This window comes from Scardinius erythrophthalmus (genome assembly GCF_964197995.2).
Source record: "Scardinius erythrophthalmus genome assembly, chromosome: 22".
Taxonomy (NCBI): Eukaryota; Metazoa; Chordata; class Actinopteri; order Cypriniformes; family Leuciscidae; genus Scardinius; species Scardinius erythrophthalmus.
The window spans coordinates 31,738,709-31,762,236 of NC_138242.1; the positions used below are offsets into that span (position 1 = coordinate 31,738,709).

General features: G+C 38.4%; 4 protein-coding genes across 7 annotated transcripts in view; 2 read left to right on the plus strand and 2 right to left on the minus strand.

Annotated features, from left to right (window-relative positions):
* Positions 1 to 584: 584 nt before the first annotated feature.
* crygn2 (crystallin, gamma N2) lies at positions 585 to 3,653 on the plus strand (the record flags this gene model as incomplete). Its single annotated transcript, XM_081352299.1, has 4 exons — positions 585 to 999; positions 1,922 to 2,170; positions 3,132 to 3,277; positions 3,518 to 3,653. Exons 1-4 carry the CDS (start codon positions 979 to 981, stop codon positions 3,651 to 3,653), a joined length of 552 nt encoding a protein of 183 aa, XP_081208425.1. The 5' UTR covers positions 585 to 978.
* A 976-nt stretch (positions 3,654 to 4,629) lies between these two features.
* nub1 (negative regulator of ubiquitin-like proteins 1) lies at positions 4,630 to 15,642 on the minus strand. Of its 2 annotated transcripts, none has more exons than XR_014029150.1 (15): positions 15,565 to 15,619; positions 15,183 to 15,398; positions 14,470 to 14,634; positions 14,330 to 14,394; positions 13,084 to 13,148; positions 12,834 to 13,001; positions 11,994 to 12,082; positions 11,639 to 11,745; positions 10,536 to 10,722; positions 10,329 to 10,436; positions 8,823 to 8,975; positions 8,600 to 8,746; positions 7,510 to 7,706; positions 7,234 to 7,420; positions 4,630 to 5,222 (listed from the first exon to the last, which is right to left on the minus strand). XR_014029150.1 is itself a non-coding variant. In XM_081352222.1 (15 exons), exons 2-15 carry the CDS (start codon positions 15,297 to 15,299, stop codon positions 5,062 to 5,064), a joined length of 1,788 nt encoding a protein of 595 aa, XP_081208348.1. In that variant the 5' UTR covers positions 15,300 to 15,398; positions 15,565 to 15,642; the 3' UTR covers positions 4,632 to 5,061. The 2 variants fall into 2 exon arrangements, 1 of the variants encoding a protein (XP_081208348.1); XM_081352222.1 differs by having other exon boundaries at positions 4,632 to 5,222; positions 7,510 to 7,578; positions 15,565 to 15,642.
* Positions 15,643 to 16,202: 560 nt separating this feature from the next.
* Positions 16,203 to 20,785, minus strand: LOC308682620 (uncharacterized protein). The gene is made up of 2 exons (XM_081352453.1): positions 20,510 to 20,785; positions 16,203 to 18,697 (listed from the first exon to the last, which is right to left on the minus strand). Exons 1-2 carry the CDS (start codon positions 20,679 to 20,681, stop codon positions 18,258 to 18,260), a joined length of 612 nt encoding a protein of 203 aa, XP_081208579.1. The 5' UTR covers positions 20,682 to 20,785; the 3' UTR covers positions 16,203 to 18,257.
* A 1,053-nt stretch (positions 20,786 to 21,838) lies between these two features.
* The window catches only part of xylb (xylulokinase homolog (H. influenzae)), a 33,642-nt gene continuing 31,952 nt past the window's right edge, over positions 21,839 to 23,528 (plus strand). For 2 of the 3 annotated variants that reach the window (XR_014029141.1, XM_081352133.1), the window contains exons 1-3: positions 21,839 to 21,965; positions 22,885 to 22,967; positions 23,293 to 23,362. Coding sequence is in view for 1 of the 3 variants with exons in the window: in XM_081352133.1 (XP_081208259.1) it covers positions 21,912 to 21,965; positions 22,885 to 22,967; positions 23,293 to 23,362 (207 nt within the window). In the remaining 2 variants the exon portion in view is untranslated. The remainder of the gene's footprint in view (positions 21,966 to 22,884; positions 22,968 to 23,292; positions 23,363 to 23,528) is intronic. The other variant, XM_081352134.1, reaches the window with a different exon arrangement.

The window sequence follows — 23,528 nt, forward strand, 5'->3', positions numbered from 1 at the left end:
TCTTCCAAGTTGACGTAATGTAATTGAGCAATGACCAACTTCATCTCTTGAGTAAATAATCAAATTATATGTTAATATAACTGAGATTGAAACCAGATAATCTGATATATGCTTAAATGAAGCATATTTATTTATATATTTTTACAGAAAGCAGGATCTGAAGGAATGATCCACTTGTTGTATTTCTAGTGGCACTTTAGTCAGTTTCAATCCACTGATTCATAAATGTATAACAAGATGAATGTGACTCAGAACAAGATTAATATTATGATACTAATAAAGACGGGACAGGATGATCTGATTAAAAACTAATTACACATGCAGTAATGAATCAGAAACGACAGCAGAAGCTGTTTCATTAAAACCCTATTGAGCCGTGAGTCAGTCACACAATGGCAGACGCAGTTTCGGGTTTTCTAACTTATTTACTCAGAGAACAAGCAGCTTGAGAAGCTCTTTAATGTCTCTCAGGATTCATTAACACACACAAAATCTGTTCTGACTGATGACTGAATGATTCATATTTTGAATTTGTTTGGATTATGTGAGTGATGCTTGTTTGTTCTCCATCTAAAACTCTCCAGATATTCAGAAGGTCTCGCCTCAAACCCTCAGATATGAGCAGATGCTAAAGAATAATTTCATGTCATCTGGATTGTACGAGTGCATTTTCACTGGGACACGAGAGCAGTTCGACTGAACACAAGCCTCGCTTTTGTAAAATGGCCCCACAAAGTCGAGCGAAGCAAAATCTATTGTGGCGTGGACTGAAGGCCTGGAGTCAAAGCCCAGCATCAGCAGTGAGCGAGGGGAAAGCGTCCCATCAGCAGAAGCTAAAGCCCTCCATTGTGGGACCTTTGTAGAGCGGCTCTCGCGATAGCGGCCCGCACGCGACCGGCTGTATATATTGGGCTGTCCAACTTTTCCAGTGTCACACTTTCTCACGTGTGGGTCAGTTTGGACAGTATCCAGTGGAAAATGTCGCAGTATTCTGGAAAGGTAAGGATCTGATTGGTCACGAGTCAAGAGAACCACCATCTTTCTCACAGAAACCAGCCTTTAGCTGAAAACATATTCAGCACGCATGGATCTTCATAAAATCCCTTTCCTTGTGAAGTTTTATGCATTTACTCTGTTAATATTCAGGCCAATGTTTTTAGGCCCCTGCACACGATGAGCGGTGTGATTTTTGTTAATATTTTAAAAATAGATTTCAGTTTTGGTATTTTCTGTTTTCATCAAAATTTTAGTTAGAGTTTTAGTAATGTGTGTTTTTGTAATTATTATTATTATTTTTTTTTAAATTAGACTATATTTTTATATTTTTTATTTTAATTGTATATACAATTTTAGATATTTTGTTGCGTGTATTTGTCTTTTTTATATCTAGGCCTATATAGTTTTTTAAAGTTTTTGTTAATATATTGTGTTTTGAGTATTTTTTGTATTTGTATTATTTTTATGTTTATAAATTTTTTATTTAGTTTTAGTTTATTAATATTTTGAAAAAGTTCATTTTAATTTTAGTTAAAATTTTAGAAATTGTTATTTTGTCTTTTTAATTACTTTTTTAATGTCTATATATTTTATTTTTTGTTTATTTAGTTATTTTGGTACTTCAACTTAAACTAAATGAAAACAAGAAACATTGCTCATTAATGTTTTAATAAGATTTTATTTTATTTATTTTTTTAAGTAATGAAAATGTTTTTAGGTTTTAGTTTTTAAGAGTTTCTGGCATTATTTTTAGCTTTAGAAACATTATTTTATATTTAGCTTGACATCAGTTTCTCGTTGATGTTTCACAGGAATGGAAAGGATATTTTCCGGCCTGTATCATGAAAGTTTTGGCCAGCGTTATCATAATGTGAAACACGTTTGGTTCCTCATGTGTTGATCTGAACCTTCTTCTGGTCCTCAGATCGTGTTCTACGAGGGCCGCTGCTTCACCGGCAGGAGGCTGGAGGTGTACGGCGACTGCGATAACTTCCAGGATCGTGGTTTCATGAACAGGGTGAACTCCATCCGTGTGGAGAGTGGCGCCTGGATCTGCTTCGATCATCCCGACTTCAAGGGACAGCAGTATATCCTGGAGCGCGGGGAATATCCCGAGTTCCAGCGCTGGAACTCCCACAACGATCACATGGGCTCCTGCAAACCCATCAGGATGGTGAGGCATTCACTGCTCTTATAGAAGGAACATTTCTGGTTCCAGAACCTTTCAGTGATCAGTTCTTCAGGAAGAAAAAAGTCACATTTTCTTAGTGTAAAGAACATTTTAATAATCGAAAGAACTTAATATGCAGTGGAGGTTAAAGGTTCTTCGTGGAACCATCAATGCAATAAATGAGCTCACTTCATTTGAAGAGCATTGCATTATGGGTTGCAGCATCTCACACGATATGCTCTGTTGTTTAATGCATATTTTAGAAATACGTTATTCCATGCATTCAGGAAATTTGCGAACTCAAAATCAATCTACACCCTAAATATAACACACTAGCAAGAGCTTTAATGCTATAAACATGACACGATTACATGCAACACATTTATGAGGCCATGCATGGAAACATAATTCCAATATATCAACATCATTACAGTATGATTTTTTTAGCATTGCATGAAAAAGACACATTATCCAATGATACATGTTCTGTTGTCACATGACCTCAATACATTTGTCACTTTGGAAAGTGAAGTCAAGAGCATTGCATTATGGGATGAAGCGTCTCACGCTACTTCATATTTTAGCAAATGTAGAATGCTATTACATGCATACAGGACATGTGCATACTGTGCATAATATGCATGCTTCATTCTGTAGAAATAGGAAGAGTTGCATGCAATTCCAGATATAAAATATAATGTACTTCATTCTGCAGAAATAGAGTTGTAATTTTGCTGTATACTGCATATTTTATAAAATGCACAGTGTTATTCCATGCATACAGGAAATCTGCATAGTATGCATGCTATATTCCATGCACACAGGGAATCTGCACACTGTGCTCGATATGCATCCCTTATACTGCAGAAATAGGAAGAGTTGCATGTAATTCCAGCTGTAAAATGTAATGAGAACTCTACAGAAGTGAGCTGGAGTCATAAGTGTGCTTGTGCTTGTCTCTCAGCACGGAGAGCACTACAGGATGGAGATGTTCGAGGGCTGTAACTACACCGGTCAGTGTATGGAGTTCTGTGACGACTGTCCCTTCCTCCAGAGCCGCGGATTCAACACGAACTGCGTCAACTCTATCAGAGTGTTCGGTGACGGAGCGTGAGTTCAATTCCCAGAGTTATCCCTCCAGCCACACACACCTGTCACTGGATATTCTGTATTATTATAGAATTATTGCTAAGTTTGCATTGTATCTATATGTTTAGATGTTGAAAAACTTTTAAACGTTTAACTTGTTTTTCATGCAAAATTTATTTATTCTTGCTTTATTTCAATTACTCTAAAGTGATGTTTCATCTTTAGTTTGATCTGGACTCCTCATCTTCTTCTTCTCTTTAGGTGGGTGATGTATGAAGAGCCAAACTTCCGTGGTCGCATGTATATTGTGGAAAGAGGAAACTACTGCAGCCATAACGAGTGGCAGGCCCAGAACCCCAACATCCAGTCCATCCGCAGGATCGTCAACTACTTCTAAACCCTCCACAGACACGCTGCTCTCCTCCACTCCAGTCCTCCCTCTCCCTTTCTCTCTGAACATGTAAAATAAACACTGAGAACCAAAACCAACACGGTATTTTATCACACACCAGTCTCTGTGTCTGTCACTGACTCCAGCATCTCTCCAGCTCATCGCTGATGCACATCTTTATCAACGGCCAGATTTAAGGGTCAGATTCAAAGTTCAAACCATTCAAAGTTTTTTTTTAAAGACTTTAATACTTTTATTCTGCAAGGACGCATTAAATTGATCAAAAGTGACAGTAAAGGCATTTATAATGGGATTTCTACTTCAAATAAATGCTGTTCTTTTGAACTTTCTATTCACTTAACAATATTTATCACAGTTAAAGCAGCAAAACTGTTTTCAACACTGATAATAATCATAAATGTTTCTTGAGCATCAAATCATCATATGATCATGATTTCTGAAGGATCATGTGACACTGAAGACTGGAGTATTGATGCTGAACATTCAGCTTTGATCACAGGAATAAATTACACTTTACTATATATTCACATAGAAAACAGCTGTTATGAAGTGTAATAATTTTTCAAAATTTTAATCAAATAAATGATCAGAAGAGACTTATTTTAAAAATATCTTAATTTTGTAGCCACCCATTTATCTTCACTGGTTCATTTTAAATGGTCCTCAAGTGTGAAAAATACATTTATTAAAGTACAAATATATTATTTTGTCTTAATTGGAGCTCATAAAAAAGTTATAAAAATAAACCACAAAATATGTGTCAGAGTACCACAGTATCATTAGGTGATCATCACTGTGTGACTTATAAGGGACTAGATATGCTTATAAAAACAGTTTAACATTATTTGAGTGGTACTGAATGAGAAATGACTGTACACGTGACGTATCTGAGATCAGTAGAGCAGCTTTCAGCTCCTGATGAGGCGAATACTGCAGAATGAGAAATGAGATCGACACCACAGACACTGTAAATGTTCACAATGAGTGAATCTTTATTAACATCTTCTTAAGATGAACCGTATGAACATGAACAGAAGAATCAGAACGGAGTCAAACTAAAAGCTCTTACATTCAACAGGATTGTGAAATTAGTGTCTAAAATCACCATCAATCAAACAAACTCAAGTTCCCCTGATCTTTAAATAAAGCTCTTTCTTTTTATACATGTCGTCATCCATGTAGAAACTAAAATTATTTTTACTGAAATCAACATTATTATTTATATAAATCTAAAGTCCTTTTAAGATTCACTGTTATTTGAAAACGGAAAAGCATCAAACGTTTTGAACTCAAACACACGTGTGAAACATGAATGTGGAGGAGAAACTAAACGTTTGAACTCTGGATGAACTCTTCTCCTCATCCGCTCTCTCATCCGCTGGATCTCCTCTCCTCATCCGGAGGACGAGGGCTGTTTGTCCAGACAGGATCTGATGCGGGTCATGAGCTCCTGCTCTTCATCCAGCGTGAGGTCCAGATAGTCTTCCTCGTGTCGGGGAATGTCCTCCAGAGCCTCGTTCACTAACTCCTCATCCAGAGGACTAGAAGCTGAAGCTGAACACACACACAGCTCCTCAACATCTGCATCACTGAGCACGGTTTCATTTCATTCATAATAAATAATGGCCTTTTATACACATGCATAATATAACAAATATGCATATTTATAATATTAATAACAACATTAATTTGTCATGTTATTCATTGTCACTGATTCAAATTACTGTCCTTTTTATATCTAAGTGTGTATATATACTGTATATATGTGTATGTGTTTGTGAATGCAGTTATATATGCATATTTTTTATTGATAATAAAGAATGGCATTTAATATATATGCATATTTTAAATATGCATATTTGTAACATGCATTTTTTGTATTCATTTTCACTGATGCAAAGCATTGTCATTATTATTTTTATATCTATTAGTATATCTAAATTTATGTATAACAGAAATGCTTGTGGGTGCAGTTATATATACATATATATATATTTTGTATTCAATGTCATTAATATAAAGCATTGTCATTGTTATTTTTGTATAATATATATATATTTTTTTTTATTAATAATAAACAATGCCTTTTTTATTTTTTATATGCATAGTGTACATATGCATATTTATAATATATATTTTTTACAGTATGAAATTACATTCATAAGTCCACCTACAAACATACACTCACCTAAAGGATTATTAGGAACACCATACTAATACTGTGTTTGACCCCCTTTCGCCTTCAGAACTGCCTTAATTCTACGTGGCATTGATTCAACAAGGTGCTGAAAGCATTCTTTAGAAATGTTGGCCCATATTGATAGGATAGCATCTTGCAGTTGATGGAGATTTGTGGGATGCACATCCAGGGCACGAAGCTCCCGTTCCACCACATCCTAAAGATGCTCTATTGGGTTGAGATCTGGTGACTGTGGGGGCGGGGCCATTTTAGTACCGTGAACTCATTGTCATGTTCAAGAAACCAATTTGAAATGATTTGAGCTTTGTGACATGGTGCATTATCCTGCTGGAAGTAGCCATCAGAGGATGGGTACATGGTGGTCATAAAGGGATGGACATGGTCAGAAACAATGCTCAGGTAGGCCGTGGCATTTAAACGATGCCCAATCGGCACTAAGGGGCCTAAAGTGTGCCAAGAAAACATCCCCCACACCATTACACCACCACCACCAGCCTGCACAGTGGTAACAAGGCATGATGGATCCATGTTCTCATTCTGTTTACGCCAAATTCTGACTCTACCATCTGAATGTCTCAACAGAAATCGAGACTCATCAGACCAGGCAACATTTTTCCAGTCTTCAACTGTCCAATTTTGGTGAGCTTGTGCAAATTGTAGCCTCTTTTTCCTATTTGTAGTGGAGATGAGTGGTACCGGTGGGGTCTTCTGCTGTTGTAGCCCATCCGCCTCAAGGTTGTGCGTGTTGTGGCTTCACAAATGCTTTGCTGCATACCTCGGTTGTAACGAGTGGTTATTTCAGTCAAAGTTGCTCTTCTATCAGCTTGAATCAGTCGGCCCATTCTCCTCTGACCTCTAGCATCAACAAGGCATTTTCGCCCACAGGACTGCCGCATACTGGATGTTTTTCCCTTTTCACACCATTCTTTGTAAACCCTAGAAATGGTTGTGCGTGAAAATCCCAGTAACTGAGCAGATTGTGAAATACTCAGACCGGCCCGTCTGGCACCAACAACCATGCCACGCTCAAAATTGCTTGAATCACCTTTCTTTCCCATTCTGACATTCAGTTTGGAGTTCAGGAGATTGTCTTGACCAGGACCACACCCCTAAATGCATTGAAGCAACTGCCATGTGATTGGTTGATTAGATAATTGCATTAATGAGAAATTGAACAGGTGCTCCTAATAATCCTTTAGGTGAGTGTATATATATATGTGTATGTTTGTAGGTGGACTTATGAATGCAATTTTATTAAGAAAAAATAATGGCATTTTACATATTTATGCATGTTTGTAATATGCATTTTTGTTGTTGTTGATGTTTCCTGTTGCTGATATCGTGTGTTTTCTCTGTGGATCTCACCGGTGTTGTCGGAGGAGGAGGAGGTGCTGGGCTCCTCTGAGGAAGAGGATGGAGGAGAAGGAGACAGGAGTTCAGGAGGAACGACACCCTGATTATCCAGCAGCATCTGTGTGGCCAACTCCAGATCATCTCCCATGAGCCTCAGCATTGAGTCTGCGATATCCAGCTGGAAGCCGAGCGACACCAGCTGCACGCACACACACACACACACACACACACACGTCACGCTCATGATCTCACAGCTGAAGTCTGTATGTAAATCACAGGAACACACACCTGATCCAGCTTGATCTGTCGCTCTGATCTCTGATTCTGAGTCTGAGCTTCAGCGCCGTCCAGCAGAATCTGTAGAAGAACATCTCAGCGTTAATCATGTGTGTGTGTGTGTGTGTGTGTGTGTGTGTGTGTGTGTGTGTGTGTGTGTGTGTGTGTGTGTGTGTGTGAGTCTGAGCTTCAGCGCCGTCCAGCAGAATCTGTAGAAGAACATCTCAGCGTTAATCATGAGAGTGTGTCTGTGTGTGTGTGTCTGTGTGTGTGTGTGTGTGTGAGTCTGAGCTTCAGCGCCGTCCAGCAGAATCTGTAGAAGAACATCTCAGCGTTAATTATGAGTGTGTGTGTGTGTGTGTGTGTGTGTGTGTGTGCTCACGTTATAGGCCTTGTCCACGTCTCCTCTGGCCTGATGCAGGGCTCGGGCCGCGTCTCTCTTACTGAAGCTCAGCTCCACCAGTGTGTGTGTGTGTGTGTATGTGTGAGTGTGTGTGTTGGTGTGTGAGCTCACGTTATAGGCCTTGTCCACGTCTCCTCTGGCCTGATGCAGGGCTCGGGCCGCGTCTCTCTTACTGAAGCTCAGCTCCACCAGTGTGTGTGTGTGTGTGTGTGTGTGTGTGAGTGTGTGTGTTGGTGTGTGTGTGAGCTCACGTTATAGGCCTTGTCCACGTCTCCTCTGGCCTGATGCAGGGCTCGGGCCGCGTCTCTCTTACTGAAGCTCAGCTCCACCAGTGTGTGTGTGTGTGTGTGTGTGTGTGTGTGTGTGAGTGTGTGTGTTGGTGTGTGTGTGAGCTCACGTTATAGGCCTTGTCCACGTCTCCTCTGGCCTGATGCAGGGCTCGGGCCGCGTCTCTCTTACTGAAGCTCAGCTCCACCAGTGTGTGTGTGTGTGTGTGTGTGTGTGTGTGAGTGTGTGTGTTGGTGTGTGTGAGTGTGTGTGTTGGTGTGTGTGTGAGCTCACGTTATAGGCCTTGTCCACGTCTCCTCTGGCCTGATGCAGGGCTCGGGCCGCGTCTCTCTTACTGAAGCTCAGCTCCACCAGTGTGTGTGTGTGTGTGTGTGTGTGTGAGTGTGTGTGTTGGTGTGTGTGTGAGCTCACGTTATAGGCCTTGTCCACGTCTCCTCTGGCCTGATGCAGGGCTCGGGCCGCGTCTCTCTTACTGAAGCTCAGCTCCACCAGTGTGTTGATGTCCTGCAGACGTCGTCTCCTCTTCTCTCGCTCTCTCTCCTTCATCTCCTTCCTCTCCTGATGGGCATTAGCACACGTTTAATTCTGAGGTGTCACGAGTGAACATGTGCTTTACGTGTTTATAGTGTAACACCTTCTTCCTCTGTGTGATGTGCAGCACGGCCTCTGATAAATCTCCTCGACAGGCTCTCAGACCCAGACGAGCGTCCTGCTCAGAGAAACCCAAACTCATCAGCTGTGTGATCTTATCCGGGTCCAGACACAACTGACCGAACAGACGCTCAACCTGACCGACACAGAGACACAATCACAAGTCATTCTCCAGAAGAATCAAACGAGTCATGGTCAAGAACAATCAAACTAATCACTCTAGAAGAATCAAATGACTCATGGTCTAGAAGAATCAAACGAGGTCTAGAACAATCAAACTAATCACTCTAGAAGAATCAAATGAGTCATGGTCAAGAAGAATCAAATGACCCATGGTCTAGAAGAATCAAACTAATCACTCTCCAGACGAATCAAACAAGTTATATTCTAAGTCAGTGGTTCTCAACTCCAGTCCTCTGGACTCGCTGCTCTGCACATTTTGTATGTCTCCCTTATTTAACACACCTGAACCAGATCATCAGCTCATTAAGAGAGACTCCATGAACTGAACTGAGTGTGTCAGATAAGAGAGACAAAATATACAATAAAAAGATATATCTTTACAATAAAAAGATACAAAATGTGCAGAGCAAGGGTCCCGAGGACTGGAGTTGAGAACCACTGTTCTAAGTAAACAAATGAGTCATATTCTATAAGAATAACACCAGCCATATACTAAAAATCAAAACAAGTCATATTCTATAAAATTAAATGAGTCGTATTCTATAAAAATTAAACATGTTTTCTATAAGAATCAAACGCGTTGTATTCTATAAGAATCAAATGAGTCATATTCCATATGAATCAAAACAGTCACATTCCACATGAATCAAAGGAGTCACTTATGAATTATGTTATTGTTGTTATACAGTAATAACAATAAAATGCTTCAAAAGTGACTCCTTTATGATTTCTATATGGTCTATTAAATGTATTTAAATGTTGCAATGCAAAATGTATTCCTAGCATTTTTATTATTTATCATTTTATATATTGATTTTGGTGTTAAATATGACTTGGATATCTTCTGACGTTCACGAGGGCTTGATTTTAATCCAGAATATTTACAATAAAAAAAAATTTTAAATCAATTTTTTTTATAATCTGTGGAGTCAATTCTAACAGTTCACCACAGAAAAGATGGAAATTGAATTAAAAACATAAACTCCCATAATAAGGAAATATATTTGCCACTATCTAGAGCATTAATGTGAGAATACACGAATGAGGGTTTGATCTGAGTTTTAAAACAAACGTGTTGAGCAAATGATTCAAAGATTCACTCAGAATTCTCACTGGACTTTCACTGGTTTCAATCTACAGGTGACTTACAGGAAGAGTCACCAAATGAATCACTGAACAGTCAAAAGAATCAAAAGATTCAGATCTCTGGGATGATTCACAATCAGCACTGCTAGTAGTACAGGTTCTTTTAGAGGTAAATAGACACAATAATAGAGACACAATCATCAAATCTCAGAGCGTTTACTTCTTTGAGCTTGTACGAGGCTTGGTTCTTGTTTCCTTCGTGGTACGCCAGCACACTCTGAAGAAGATACAGCCTCAGAAACAGCACGTCTTCTCCCCCAGTGTGGCCCTGAGAGCCAGAAACACACAGATCAAGCAGTAAACACACACAGAGACACACACACACGCATGTGAGGTGAAGAACAGTGTCACACACACGCTCACAGACCTTGATCTGCCTCAGTCGGTTCTGCTGTTCTCCGTAACACCTCTGGAAACACTCCTCGGCCCGGGACAGTCTCTGTCTGGCGTCGTTCAGGCAGTCCAGCTGTCCCAGAGCCTGGAAACACCACACGATGTCCAGCTGCAGGACGGCGTAGTTATCCACCGTGTTCAGCAGCGCAGAGTTACACTTACTGGAGGAACATCAACATCAGAATTACACTTACTGGAGGAACATCTACATCAGAGTTGCATGAGAGCATCGCATTCAAATTCCTCAAGTGGAAAACATTTTATACTTGTAAAATTACAGATTTCTCAGAATGTTTAACATCAAAATTGAACAGCGCTGATGTCATTATAATATTTGCATACTGAACTATTATTGGTCTTTTTCATGCATTTCTTTATATAATGATAAACCTAAGAGATCATAACAGTAGAGTTTGCAGGACAGCGGTGTGTTAAAATTACTCAGGCATTAAATGTCAAAATGTTATATTTGTATGAAGCTTTATACCAGTGTTATTTTAGCTTTCATTTTTCTTTCATTAATATTTTGAATTAGCTTTTATTTTTATATTTTCAGGTTTCATGTTAATTTTAGTTACATTTTTAGTCATTTTATTCGTTTTTTATTTTATTTTAAATATTGCTATTAAGGTTTAATTTATTTTTATTTTTATTTATTTACAGTCAATAATTTTAGTGCTTCAACTTATGCAAACTTATTTCCAAAAGCCAACATTTTCTCATTTTCTTTTAGTTTAAGTTTTAGTTTAAACTAATATTTATATTTTAATATATTTTGATTAACAGAAATGTTTTTAATAGTTTCAATTAATGATAATAACCCTGCTTTAATCTAAATTACAGCTTGAACATCTAATCTAACCGCACTGATGTTGCTGTAATATCTGCATTCTAAACATAAATTGATCTTTTTTAAGCATTATTGATTGTATTATTACTGGTCTTTGCCTTTATGCATATAAATAGTAATTTATCCACTGCAAAGATTATATTTTGTGTGCACATAAAGTGACTGCAGTGAATAGTCATGATGAATTATTGATGTCATGATTAATGTACAGTGTGATGAAGCCGTACTTGAACTGTTCGTCAGCGAGGAGTAGATGACACAGAGCGGCGCTGTGATCTCTCTTCTTCAGCAGAGATCGGCCTTTCTCATGGAAACCCATCGCCAGGATCAGAGCCTGAGATCGGGAGAGATGGCATATTAATGCAAGCACTGCTGTCTGTCTGAACACACACTCATAATGATGTGCTGGAGCAATGATCTTAAGAGGAAAACATTGTCAGACTATCACTGATCACTTTAAAAACCAATCTTCTGAAGGATTCTACACTCATATTTCATCTGTGAGTTTCAGGAGGCTGGATGACAAATTTATTAGAATAATCTTCAGGACATGTATCGATACAGTATCATGAAGACGATCACCTTCCTCTCCTCGTCAGGGATCTGGAGTGGATTTCCTTTCTGATCTGCGATCTCTAAAAACGGGGTAGTGGTCGGATCCTCACTCCCATCTGAGGGACACACAAGTGCACAATATTTATTATTATTATTAAAATGATTTACTATTGACCAACTAGTACATAATTTACTATATATATATATACACACACGTATATGTAAAAACATATATATTTACAAACTTTTATGTTAGATGCGATTAATCTATTTGACAGCACTAGTATGTATTTATTAGTATACAAATATATTTAAATATATATATATATATATATATATATATATATATACACACACACACACACACATTTATGCATTTTGCAGACACTTTTATACTAAGTAACTTACAAAAGAGAAACAAAAGCAATTTATCAAGTGGCCGGTTTTTATCAACAGCAGATTTATTAGATTAGGATGCAAGTTAAAGAAGAAATCATTTTTGTTAGATTTTAATTATTTATTTTAAAATTAATATTTTTTTATATGCATATAACATACGTGTAATATGTATAATTGACCATTTGTATGTACATATTTCTTTTATGTGATAATTAGGATATTTATTTAATTTTTTTTTAATTTTTATTTTAAAATGTATATCTTTTACATATGTATATAACATGTATGTAACATATATAATTGATAAAAAAATGTTAGTTTCTATGTAAGTTTGGGAATTTAAACATTATGATTAAGGTATTAGGTATTATGTTTAACGTCACAGTTTATATTATCAACACTGGGTTGACCAATCCAGGCCCAGATGATCTGGTGTAGAGCATGCGTGTGAACGTGTGTGATGTTCACCTCTCTCTGACAGGATCTGGAAGCCCTTCTGTGTCCTCTGCACTCCTTCATCCTGACTGCGCTTCTTCTCCTCTTCCTCCAGCATTACACTCTTCACCTCATCCGACGTCACGTTCAGCACCATGATCTTACTGTTGTTCTTCACGTTCTGTTCATCCAGCCGCATCCCTTAAACACACACGGCTCGTCTTACAACATGCGCTGATCAATGGATGTATGAATAAATGTTAAATCGGCGTCAGTCGTTTACCTGGAGAAAGCTTCTTTCCAGACAAAATCAGATTGAAGTATTTGCATTTAAACTCCTCACTTATCCTTAAAAAGCAGAAGAAGTTTATAATCAAACACAGGAATCAGAGGATGAGACAGAACTGTTCAAATGAGTGAATCACTTCAGAAATGATTCACCAAGAAATCAACATTTACACTTCATAAATGATTCACCAAGAAATCAACATTTAAACTTCAGAAATGATTAATTCTGCAACACTGTTATGAACTGAACTGAATGATGACACTATTGTCTTCAGTCGAGCTGCAATGAACTTGTTTCATAATTGATTAACTTCACTATTATTGAACTGAATCGAATCAACCCTGAACTGAGTCGAATCAACCCTGAGCTGAATCGAATCAACCCTGAACTGAATCGAATCAACCCTGAACTGAGTCGAATCAACCCTGAGCTGAGTCAAATCAACCCTGAACTGAGTCGAATCAACCCTGAACTGAGTCGAATCAACCCTGAACTGAGTCGAATCAACCCTGAGCTGAGTCGAATCAACCCTGAACTGAATCGAATCAACCCTGAACTGAATCGAATCAACCCTGAACTGAGTCGAATCAACCCTGAACTGAGTCGAATCAACCCTGAACTGAATCGAATCAACCCTGAACTGAGTCGAATCAACCCTGAACTGAATCGAATCAACCCTGAACTGAATCGAATCAACCCTGAATCTTCTGTAGAGCAGCTAATAGAATTGAACCGAATTGAATTTGTTACATAACTGATTAACTTTACAGTTATTGAACTGAACTGAATCAACACTAAACTTTACATCAGAATTGACTTTGTTTCATATTTAATGCAGTTTGTATCATTTGTAGGTGAAACTTGAAAAATTTAAATATTGTTGCAAAAGTTCATTTATTTCAGTAATTCAACTTAAAAGGTGAAACTAATAATATTATATAGAAATAGCCTTTATTTGTTATAATTTTATCATTTTTCAGCTTATGAACATTTTCAAAATTTCTGAGATTTTGAATTTGGGGTTTTCATAAACCATAATCATCAAAATGATAACAAATAAAGGCTTGAAATATCTCACTTTGCATGTAATGAGTCTATATAATATATAAGTTTCACATTTTAAGCTGAATTACTGAAATAAATGAACTTTTGCACAATATTCAGATTTTTGGAGTTTCGCCTGTATTGTTCGCTGTTCATCTCTGTGAGAGTGTCTGTACTGTAACACGTCTGGACTCACCGGCTCTTCAGCTCTTGTGTGGTGATGTCCAGTTTGGTTTTCAAATGAACTTTTCTTTTCTTTTTCTAAAGGAAACACAAACACAGAGTTAAATCAGTGAACAGTGGAGGAATAGTGAGTCTGAGCGCATGATCCCGCACCTCTCCTTCTCTGGGCAGGTGGAGCTCAAGCGAAGCCACTGACGTCTCTTTAAACTCTTTATTCCCTTCATCCTTCCTGCTGGTGTCGGATCTGAGGACCTCCAGCGATGACATCACTTCCTCCACAGTGAAGCCAGTGACAGGAGTGTATTTCACAGCCAGTTCCTGATGAGAGATGAGAGATGCAGTTAGCAGGAGAAACAGGTGATCGAGCAGGTGTTTCACTCACTCACTCACTCACTCACTCACTCACTCACTCACTCACTCACACACACACACACACACACACACACACACACACACACACACACACACACACACACACACACAGTGAAACAGTGACATGAGCGTATTTCACTGCCAGTTCCTGATGAGAGATGCAGTTAGCAGGAGAAACAGGTGATCGAGCAGGTGTTTCACTCACTCACTCACTCACTCACACACACACACACACACACACATTCACTGATTCATTCACTCACTCACTCACTCACTCACTTACTCACTCTCACTCATACACACACTCATTCACTCACTCACACACACACACACACACACACACACTGAAGCCAGTGACAGGAGTGTATTTCACAGCCAGTTCCTGAGCAGAAGAGATGAGTGAAGCAGTTAACAGGACAAACAGGTGATCGAACAGGTGTTTCACTCACACTTCACTCTCACACACACACACACACACTCGCTCACTCGCTCACCTGTAAGTTGTGGAGCTCCGGGTCCCCGGTGTCCGTGGTGAAGGGCTCGAGCCACAGTCGGATGTTGTCCTGCCGGAGGAGAGCGATCAGCCGGTTCTGGATGTGCTGCTCGTCCATCGCTACAGTCCAGCAGAGATGAGGAGATGAAGAGGATCGGAATCAAACGCGTCTGGAACTGAAACTGAAACCAGCAGCTCTTGAATGGCTGGAAATCCCCTAGAAATCCAGAATAAACCATTATACGCTATATCCGCTTAAAACAACACCAGCGAGTAGACACATTTAGACGGTTTATATAGATGATATACTTATATATGTATGTCGTGTATGTGTTAATGTGATTAAATATCAGTTGTCGAGATGTTGAGGACGTCTCACTCACTCTGCTGCGCTGCGCACACGTGATGTTGTTGTTGTTTTCTTCCTGGTTCTCAGTCACTTCCGGTCGCACTTGTCATCTGATTCTTTTTTTCTTTTGTGTTGATTTTAGCACCTCTTGCTGGACTGGGGATGAACTGTTTTTGCTATTTTAATTTTTTTGATTTATGTTTATAATAATTATATTATTTATTATTTTTAAATATTTAGAACACTGTTTTATCTAAAGCCACTCGTAAAGGAGGAAATGCACGTGCTTATTCCTGAGAGTTCACATGACTTACTCTTCACTAATTTGTAATATATCCAGCAAAAAGTGTGTGTGTGTGTGTGTGTGTGTGTGTGTGTGTGTGTGTGTGTGTGTGTGTGTGTGTGTGTGTGTGTGTGTGTGCGTGTGTGTAATTTTTTAATATGTTTGCATACTATTGTATACTTTGTTCTAATAATACACTATAAATGCTAATATGTAATTCGATAGAGAAGTTTAGAGATCATTAATGTTTATATTATATAAATATCGGTGTCAGGTTACACAGACAGATTGTGTTTGCATTATTTACACTGAAACTTACTTTGCAGACAATTTTCACCAATAATTACAAAGAAACAAGAAGTGACACAATGAATTAAACATGAAATGTTGAAGTAGAAAGACTGAAATAGTATTGTTGTTTTATTTACAATATTGTTTACAGTGTACATCAAACATTGATTAGACAATTAGTGATAGTGCAAAGGAAACATATGATGCAAATCATGGTGCCTCTCATCATTCCATTACTTGACTCCTGTAATATCCATGTTTATGTGTTATAAACCAATGCATATCAATATATAACAATATTTCAAGTGCATATGAGCTTTCTTCACATGCTACATGAGAATCAACCAACTAATCAGTCAATGAAATAAAGCAATGACAAATAGCCACTGTTTTTGCTGTCAGACAATTTCTGTCAGAATACTACTGGTATATAACAAATAAAAAGTGTGAAATATTTTCTGCACATTTTTTTATTTTTTTTTGCCAAAAGCATGTTCTAAGAATGTTCCCATGAAGTTAAGAACGTTCGAATTTTACTTTTGAATGTTTTCTGAACATTCCGATACAAGTAACATTTAAAAATGTCAAACAAACTAAAATGTTTCAGAACAGTTCCATGAATTATGTAAATTTGACAGCGTTATAAGAGACCAGATAACTTTGAAGGAATGTTCTATTAAAGGTGCAGTGTGTAAGTTTAGCAGCATCTAGTGGTGAGGTTGCGAACTGCACCCAACAGAAGTTACGGTGGCCGACAGGAAGTGATGTCGTCGTCTGAGACAGCAGAGAGTAGCCAGTTAATCAATGAGGTTTCTTTACAAAGATAAATTTAGAAATTATGTTAACTTAATTATTCAGTAAAACAATGTAATTGTGATTATTGTGACTTGTTCATCATTGTGTCAGTGTTTTATTCGCTGACTTTAGCTAGTTTCTTTCCACAAGGAACAACATAGTGGCAAAACTCGTTTGTCCGTTCAGGGCCACCGTAGAAACATGGCGATGTAAGGCGACCCGCGGCAGAGAATGTCTAATAAGGCGAGAAGTTTCACTCTCAGTAAACTTCCGGCTTCTGGACTGGTTGCAGTTCCACTCTGGTTCCACATGAGGGCGCTCACAGGACGAGTGCAGAATGTATGGAGGTCTATGGCGCTATACCCCTCAAAATCCACTTTTCTCAGGATATAATTACAGCTAGCGTGTTATGGGCAACAACAACTCAACCTGTAAGAAATCGAAACGACATAAGTACTCGTTTCATTCAACTTTCGACCTATAACCCATGTTGAACTTGCAAAACCTACAATAAAATCTGAGATTTCTCAACGGCAATCGGGTGAAAGAGACACATTTAGCCGTCTAGCCCCATAGACTCCCATTCATTTTGCACTCATGGGCGATCGCCCCCAGTGGAACTCTGGTGGAACTACAACCAAAATTCGGTACAATAGGACTTAAAGCAGCACTCAGTAGCTTCGGGATTTCTTCGCTGTATTCTCGCTTTTTGCTCGCAGGTTTCTCTCTAGAGCTCCCCCCACAGCTTCGGAATAGATATTTGACAACACTGTTGTAAAAACTCTTTGGTGATTCTCAGACACCAGAGGCTAGTAGATCAACGACATCAAAGCAGATGGGACATTCTTTAAAACGTCTTCTTCCTTTGGGTTCGGACAGTGTGAGGGAGCGCAATAATGACAGTATTTGAGCAGATTTCTTTTGGCCGTAAAGCAATTGTTTACATCGCAAGACCTGATATCACGCGATACTTCCTGCCGCGGCTGCAGGCGGCCTGCCGGCTCAAAGTTGCAAGCGCGAATTTTCCGCTCACGGGCACCAGGGGGGTGCGAAACGACCACCATTCAACCCGAAATAAGTAATATAACCATTCCAATGACTCCGAAGCTGTTCAGTTAAGGTAAAAAAGTTACTTAGTTCACCTTTAATAGGGAGTGGGCAGGCTCTCAGAAATGACTCATTCTAAGCTAATAAAAACATAACGCTTCATTATGTAAGCTCTTTATACACCACTGAAAACATAGTTATGAATATTATATTGCATTTCTGTCAACAGATCCTCCTAAATATTACACAATGCACCTGTCCATTACATTCTGAGAACACTGTCGGTTAGTTTCAGTCACAGTTGATCCTGGTTAAAATGACGCGTAAAGGCCGAGTCTCCTGGCGGTCTCAGACTTCCTCAGGCTCTTCCTCTGAGGGAACGGCTGGTGTTTGGATCCCGCAGGAGTGGAGCGATAACTCCCGAAGCTCATCTGGCGGGACAGAACCGCTGGAGCAGAACACGTCCTGGAGTTCAGAACACTGGCGTTCTTCATCCTCAGATATAGAGATTCCGAGAGCCGTTCTGAGTCTGAGCTCGTGCTGGAGGCTTCAGAAGACACGTGACCCCTGTGTGCGGATCCAGATGTGTTGTGTGTGAGACGGTGAGCGTCCAGATGTGTGCGCCACTGACCGCCAGCGCAATCCACTGCGAACTCACTGACCGGCGCTTGCGTTGAAGGAGAACCTTTGACCTGGAACACGGGGAGCACGTCGACTAGATGTTCACCATTTATCTCTTCACTGGTCTGTGCTGTAGATGAACACAAGAAGTCTTAAATACAACATCACATGATCAACATCCTTCCCTCGGGTCATTTTGACCCGGAAAACAATTTTGAAGAAAAAATAAAATAAAAAATTTTGTCGCACTTGAACCATGAATACACACAAAAAAATTGAATGCATTCGAGGAGTTTTAGTGGTTGAAATTGAAAAAAGGTAACAAATCCTTCCCTTGTGGGTCAATTTGACCTCCTTAGGAATTAATGGAATGCGATGAATGCTTCAGTACACATAGAAAAACCTAGAAATGCTAAAAATTCAAACTTAAAATGCTAAAACTTTTCGAAAAGATTATTTTATAATGTCTGACTACATGTGTATCTGCATCCCATTGGAACAGCTCATTTGCTGCATAAAGAGCTATAACTCCCATCTAGTGGCTAGAGTCATGAAAGATCATGTTATGTTAATGTTTTCCCACAAGAGGTCAGCAGAGACACCCAATGCAGGATATCTAGAGCTGAATTAAAAGGTTTATAAAATTGTGAGTAATTTTGAATGAATGGTTGAAAGAATGTGAGGAATGTGCCTAAATCTAGTAATTTAATGGTAAATATTGAACAAAAAATCTCCAAAAAAAATTGCATTAAAAAATAGAAAACATGTTATCAAAATGAAATAAAATAAGCTTTCTGGACAAAAAAAAGTAAGTATAATTTTAGGGCTTCGGGTCCGCGAGGGAAAGATGTGTAACAAAACACAAGGGAAAGATAAGGGGTTAAATATAAATGTAGCCCTAAATCATGATTTGTAAGACTTCCCTGACAGGGAACGTTCTCAGAATGTTCTGGCAAGATTCTCTCAGTGTTACAAACAAACGTTCTTCCAGTTATGTTAGTTTCCAGAGTTATCTGGCCTTTAATAATGCTCTCAAAACGTTATTTATACATTGTTCATGGAATGGTTTTATTTCTGAAATGTCTTAGTTGGACATGTTTTTTTTTTTTTTTGTTTTTTTTTTAATGTTAGGCTACTTGTTTCAGAATATTCAGTGAACATTCAAAAGTAAGTAACGTTCCCATAATGTTTGCAAAATCACGAAATGAAATGTTGTAAAGACTTGCATTAAAGAATAGAACATTCAGAAATAGCAAAACGATCTTAGAACATATTTTGATCGCAGGGTATTTAAGGTCAAATGTCTGTTTTCTCTATCAGTGGTTTTGTACGTTGAGTGGGCTAATGAGTGAAAATAATAAAACTACAGTGACAAACATTAGGACAAAGGCTACTGTAAATAAAGAATATTGCATTACAGGATTTCACATAAAACCAGGGTGGGGCAAGATGTCACATGAATTTTTTTTTTTTCTTCATGCATTTTTGTTTTCTTTTTCCCACCCTGCATGGGTAATGATAGTAAAAGCGCTAAATATATATATTTTAATGTAATCAATATTTCAACATTTCTGCCCATGCATATATTGAGTTTTGATAATAACCCACCCCGAGAAATGTTCAGTCCATGAAGTAAAGTGTGTGACAACTTGCCCCGGACAAGTTTATGTGATAAGGTACATAAACATAACCTTTAAAAGACATTCTGCTGTGTTTAACATTTAGATGCAACAAATATAAAGACAGGATAATTAATTCATACAATTATTATTATTGTCTAGGCTACAAACGTCCAGTTTTTAAATGCTTTAAAAACGTTTTTTCTTTTAACATTTAACGTTCCATTTGTATCATTCTTCGAACAGAGCGTTACTTTGGAACGTTCTCTTAACGTTCTGAGAACGTTCTCTGTTAGCTGAGTAAGCCCAAACAACATTCGTACCTGTTCTGAAGCACAGCACGCGAGTCTGCCGTCTCTGCTCGTCTCTGATGGAGTTGTATTGCTCTGTTAACAGTGCGACGTCCATCCTAACGCTGCTCTGCTCTGAGTGAACTGTCCTCATCTCCCCACACACATCTGAATACACCACAGATGAGCAACAGCAAGGCTTCATCCTGATGATAACACACTTTTATTGAAGGATGATCATAAATGATTTCCCTCAGCAGAGGCTCTCGTGTGGATGTGTGCTTTGTGGGCATTTCCTCCAAGAGTTGCAACAAAGTGCAAACAAACCAGGGCAATCCAAGGTTGTTCTGTTTGCAAAGACAATGTTAAGATATTCATGTGCAATATTCATATATTAATATTCATATGATCTGCAAAGTCTGTGTGAGAAACAAATAAATAAGGCAAAAGAATGACTTTAGAAAATTAAAATTATGCGGTTAAACTTCATAATTGCATTAATCATCCAGTTCCTCAGCATGTTTGCACAGTATTGTTGATGCAGGGTGAGGTGAACTCATTTTGCACGTACTTGTGTTAAAGTTGAAGTGTATTGGCCAAGTAAGATTGCAGTTTGTTTAGGTGAATTGCTTGCAACATTGAAATAATACAAGCATGTGTGTAATTAACTGAGACATGAATATCATTGCACACAAAAAAAATTATCATTTGAAAATACCTTAAATTCTCTCTTTCTCTCAGCTGAAATGTGTTTCATTTAAACTAAAATATACATTTACATAACACTATATCCAACACCCAGCTCACTTTGACAAAATACAATTTAACACTTCAGTTATTTAAATTCACCTCAAATTGCATCGCTGCTTTATTTCACACACACACTTAAATGACTGTGAATGACTTAAAAAACGTTATCAATGTTTTTCCACGTGCATGTTTAATCTTCTCTTTCTCCGGTTCATTTCCTCTCATACTTCCATGAATTGTCTCAGACATTAATTAGGCTATAGTTTCCTGATTCTGAATATTATGTGCTGAAAAAAATAGTAAATGAGCTGTTTTAAATACATATTCATAAAGCACATGACATTAAATACACAACGGACATGCCTTGGGCTACAGGTTAAAGTTCATGAAACTTTGCAAAACATGTTATTTCGGAGATGCGCAGTCCCTTTAAGTGTTAATATCACATGCTCGCTCAGGTCATGAATATTCATTAGGCTACATGAAGTTCGCCGACGTGATTGGTGAGTGGAACTCTAGTCAGCGGGTGAATGAACGAATCCTGCCATGGTGAAGGTTGAGCTTATGAATATTAAATAGGTCACATGACTGTCGCTCCAGGAAGTTTGCGTTAGCGTCCTCATGAATATTAATGATGTAAGCCTTCGCTACTGTAGCGTTCGATGGCGGGATGTTTGTGATCTGAATGGCTGAAGTAGCAGATTCTTGTTTTCTTGGGTTTGATTTCAGCACGCAACAGGTAGAAACACACACACACACACGCACGCAGACACACGCTTTTAAAGAGGGGTGTTTATAAATAAACATGTCAGTGTCTATATTGGATAAGAGACGTACTGGAGAAATAATTGCATGATGTTTTATGATAGAGTCACTTACAAAAAGCAGTGTAGTGCTACTATAGTACAGTGATTTACCATGATATTTACGTGGTACTTACAGTTATTTTAAAAATACCACGGTAAAACTATGGTAGTCTAAATGTAAAAAAAAAAAAAAAAAAAAAAAGTACCATGATATGTCTTTGTACCCGTTATACAAAACACATTCAGACAATTAGGTTGGACTTTATTACTTTCAGTGTATTACCTAAGGAAGTACTGGTTAATATAAGGTAATGGGTTTAGGGGTAGGTTCAGGGTTAGTATCTAGTTATTACCCACCCAGTTATTGTAATAAGTAGCCTACATAGTATGTACATGAGGAACCGTAAAGTGCTTCTGACAATCATCATGAAGATGCTTAGAAAGAGCTCTTAAATTCACATTTACTAGAATCTGCCTCTGAGTGTAATCAGTGCACCGACACTAAGGTTAATGGTCAATCAGTGGCTTTTCAATGACCTTTGATCTCTCACAATCTTGAATATTTGGTTATATATTTGTGTTGACCCCCGGATCCGGATGAGAGATCACCTAGTGCTCAAAAAGTGTTAATTTGACAACAAAATCATTAAATGAGCCTGGCGTGGGCAAGTGGACACATGCAGTTGAATTAATAACATCAGAAAACTTGGGTTCATGATGAAATGCATAGACTGAATGCACTGAAAATAGCTTTGAATAAAATCATCTGCCAAATGCATGAATATTACTGTACATTAAACTGATGCAGACAGTTTTAAACTGAAACGTGACGTCCTGATCTGATCTTTTAAGCTGAAAGTGGTCGCGATTGATGGAAAGCTTGCGGTTGTCCACCAGAGCAGTGTTCAGTTCGACAGCGAGCTGCCGGAGTTCAGGTATCACATTCACTCACTTCACGGTTTAAAGACGCCAAAGTGCTGCTTATTATATCAAATTTCTGTTGTACTGGGTTCCCATGGTCCATGATTACTGGATAAGGAATTATTATAATAACTCATAAAGAACTATTTATAAGCAATAAAGTTTTTTAGATAAGCATAAATACACACAATTATATTTAGTGTAGTGATGTCAGTGATGATGTCCATTAGTTTTCCAGGCCTAGAATTCACAATTTGAATATTTCCTGATATGGATTTTGTGTCCAGTAACACAGTTGTTTTCCTCAGGATCCTGATTTTTCCCTGTGTGTTTCTGCAGGACTCATGGAGGAGTTCACATCCACACGGACCAGCTGACGGTCACGTCACCAGCGCTCATGTGGGTGAAGGTAAAGCAGACGGGTCCTGCAACACACCCGTAGAGGAGGGCTAGATATACTGTAGAATACATGATGACCGTGGCGGAGAACATGTCTAACCCACAGTGATTCCTCCTCGTGTGTTGTGTTGTGTTGTGTTGTGTTGTGTTGTGTTGTGTTGTGTTGTGTTGTGTTG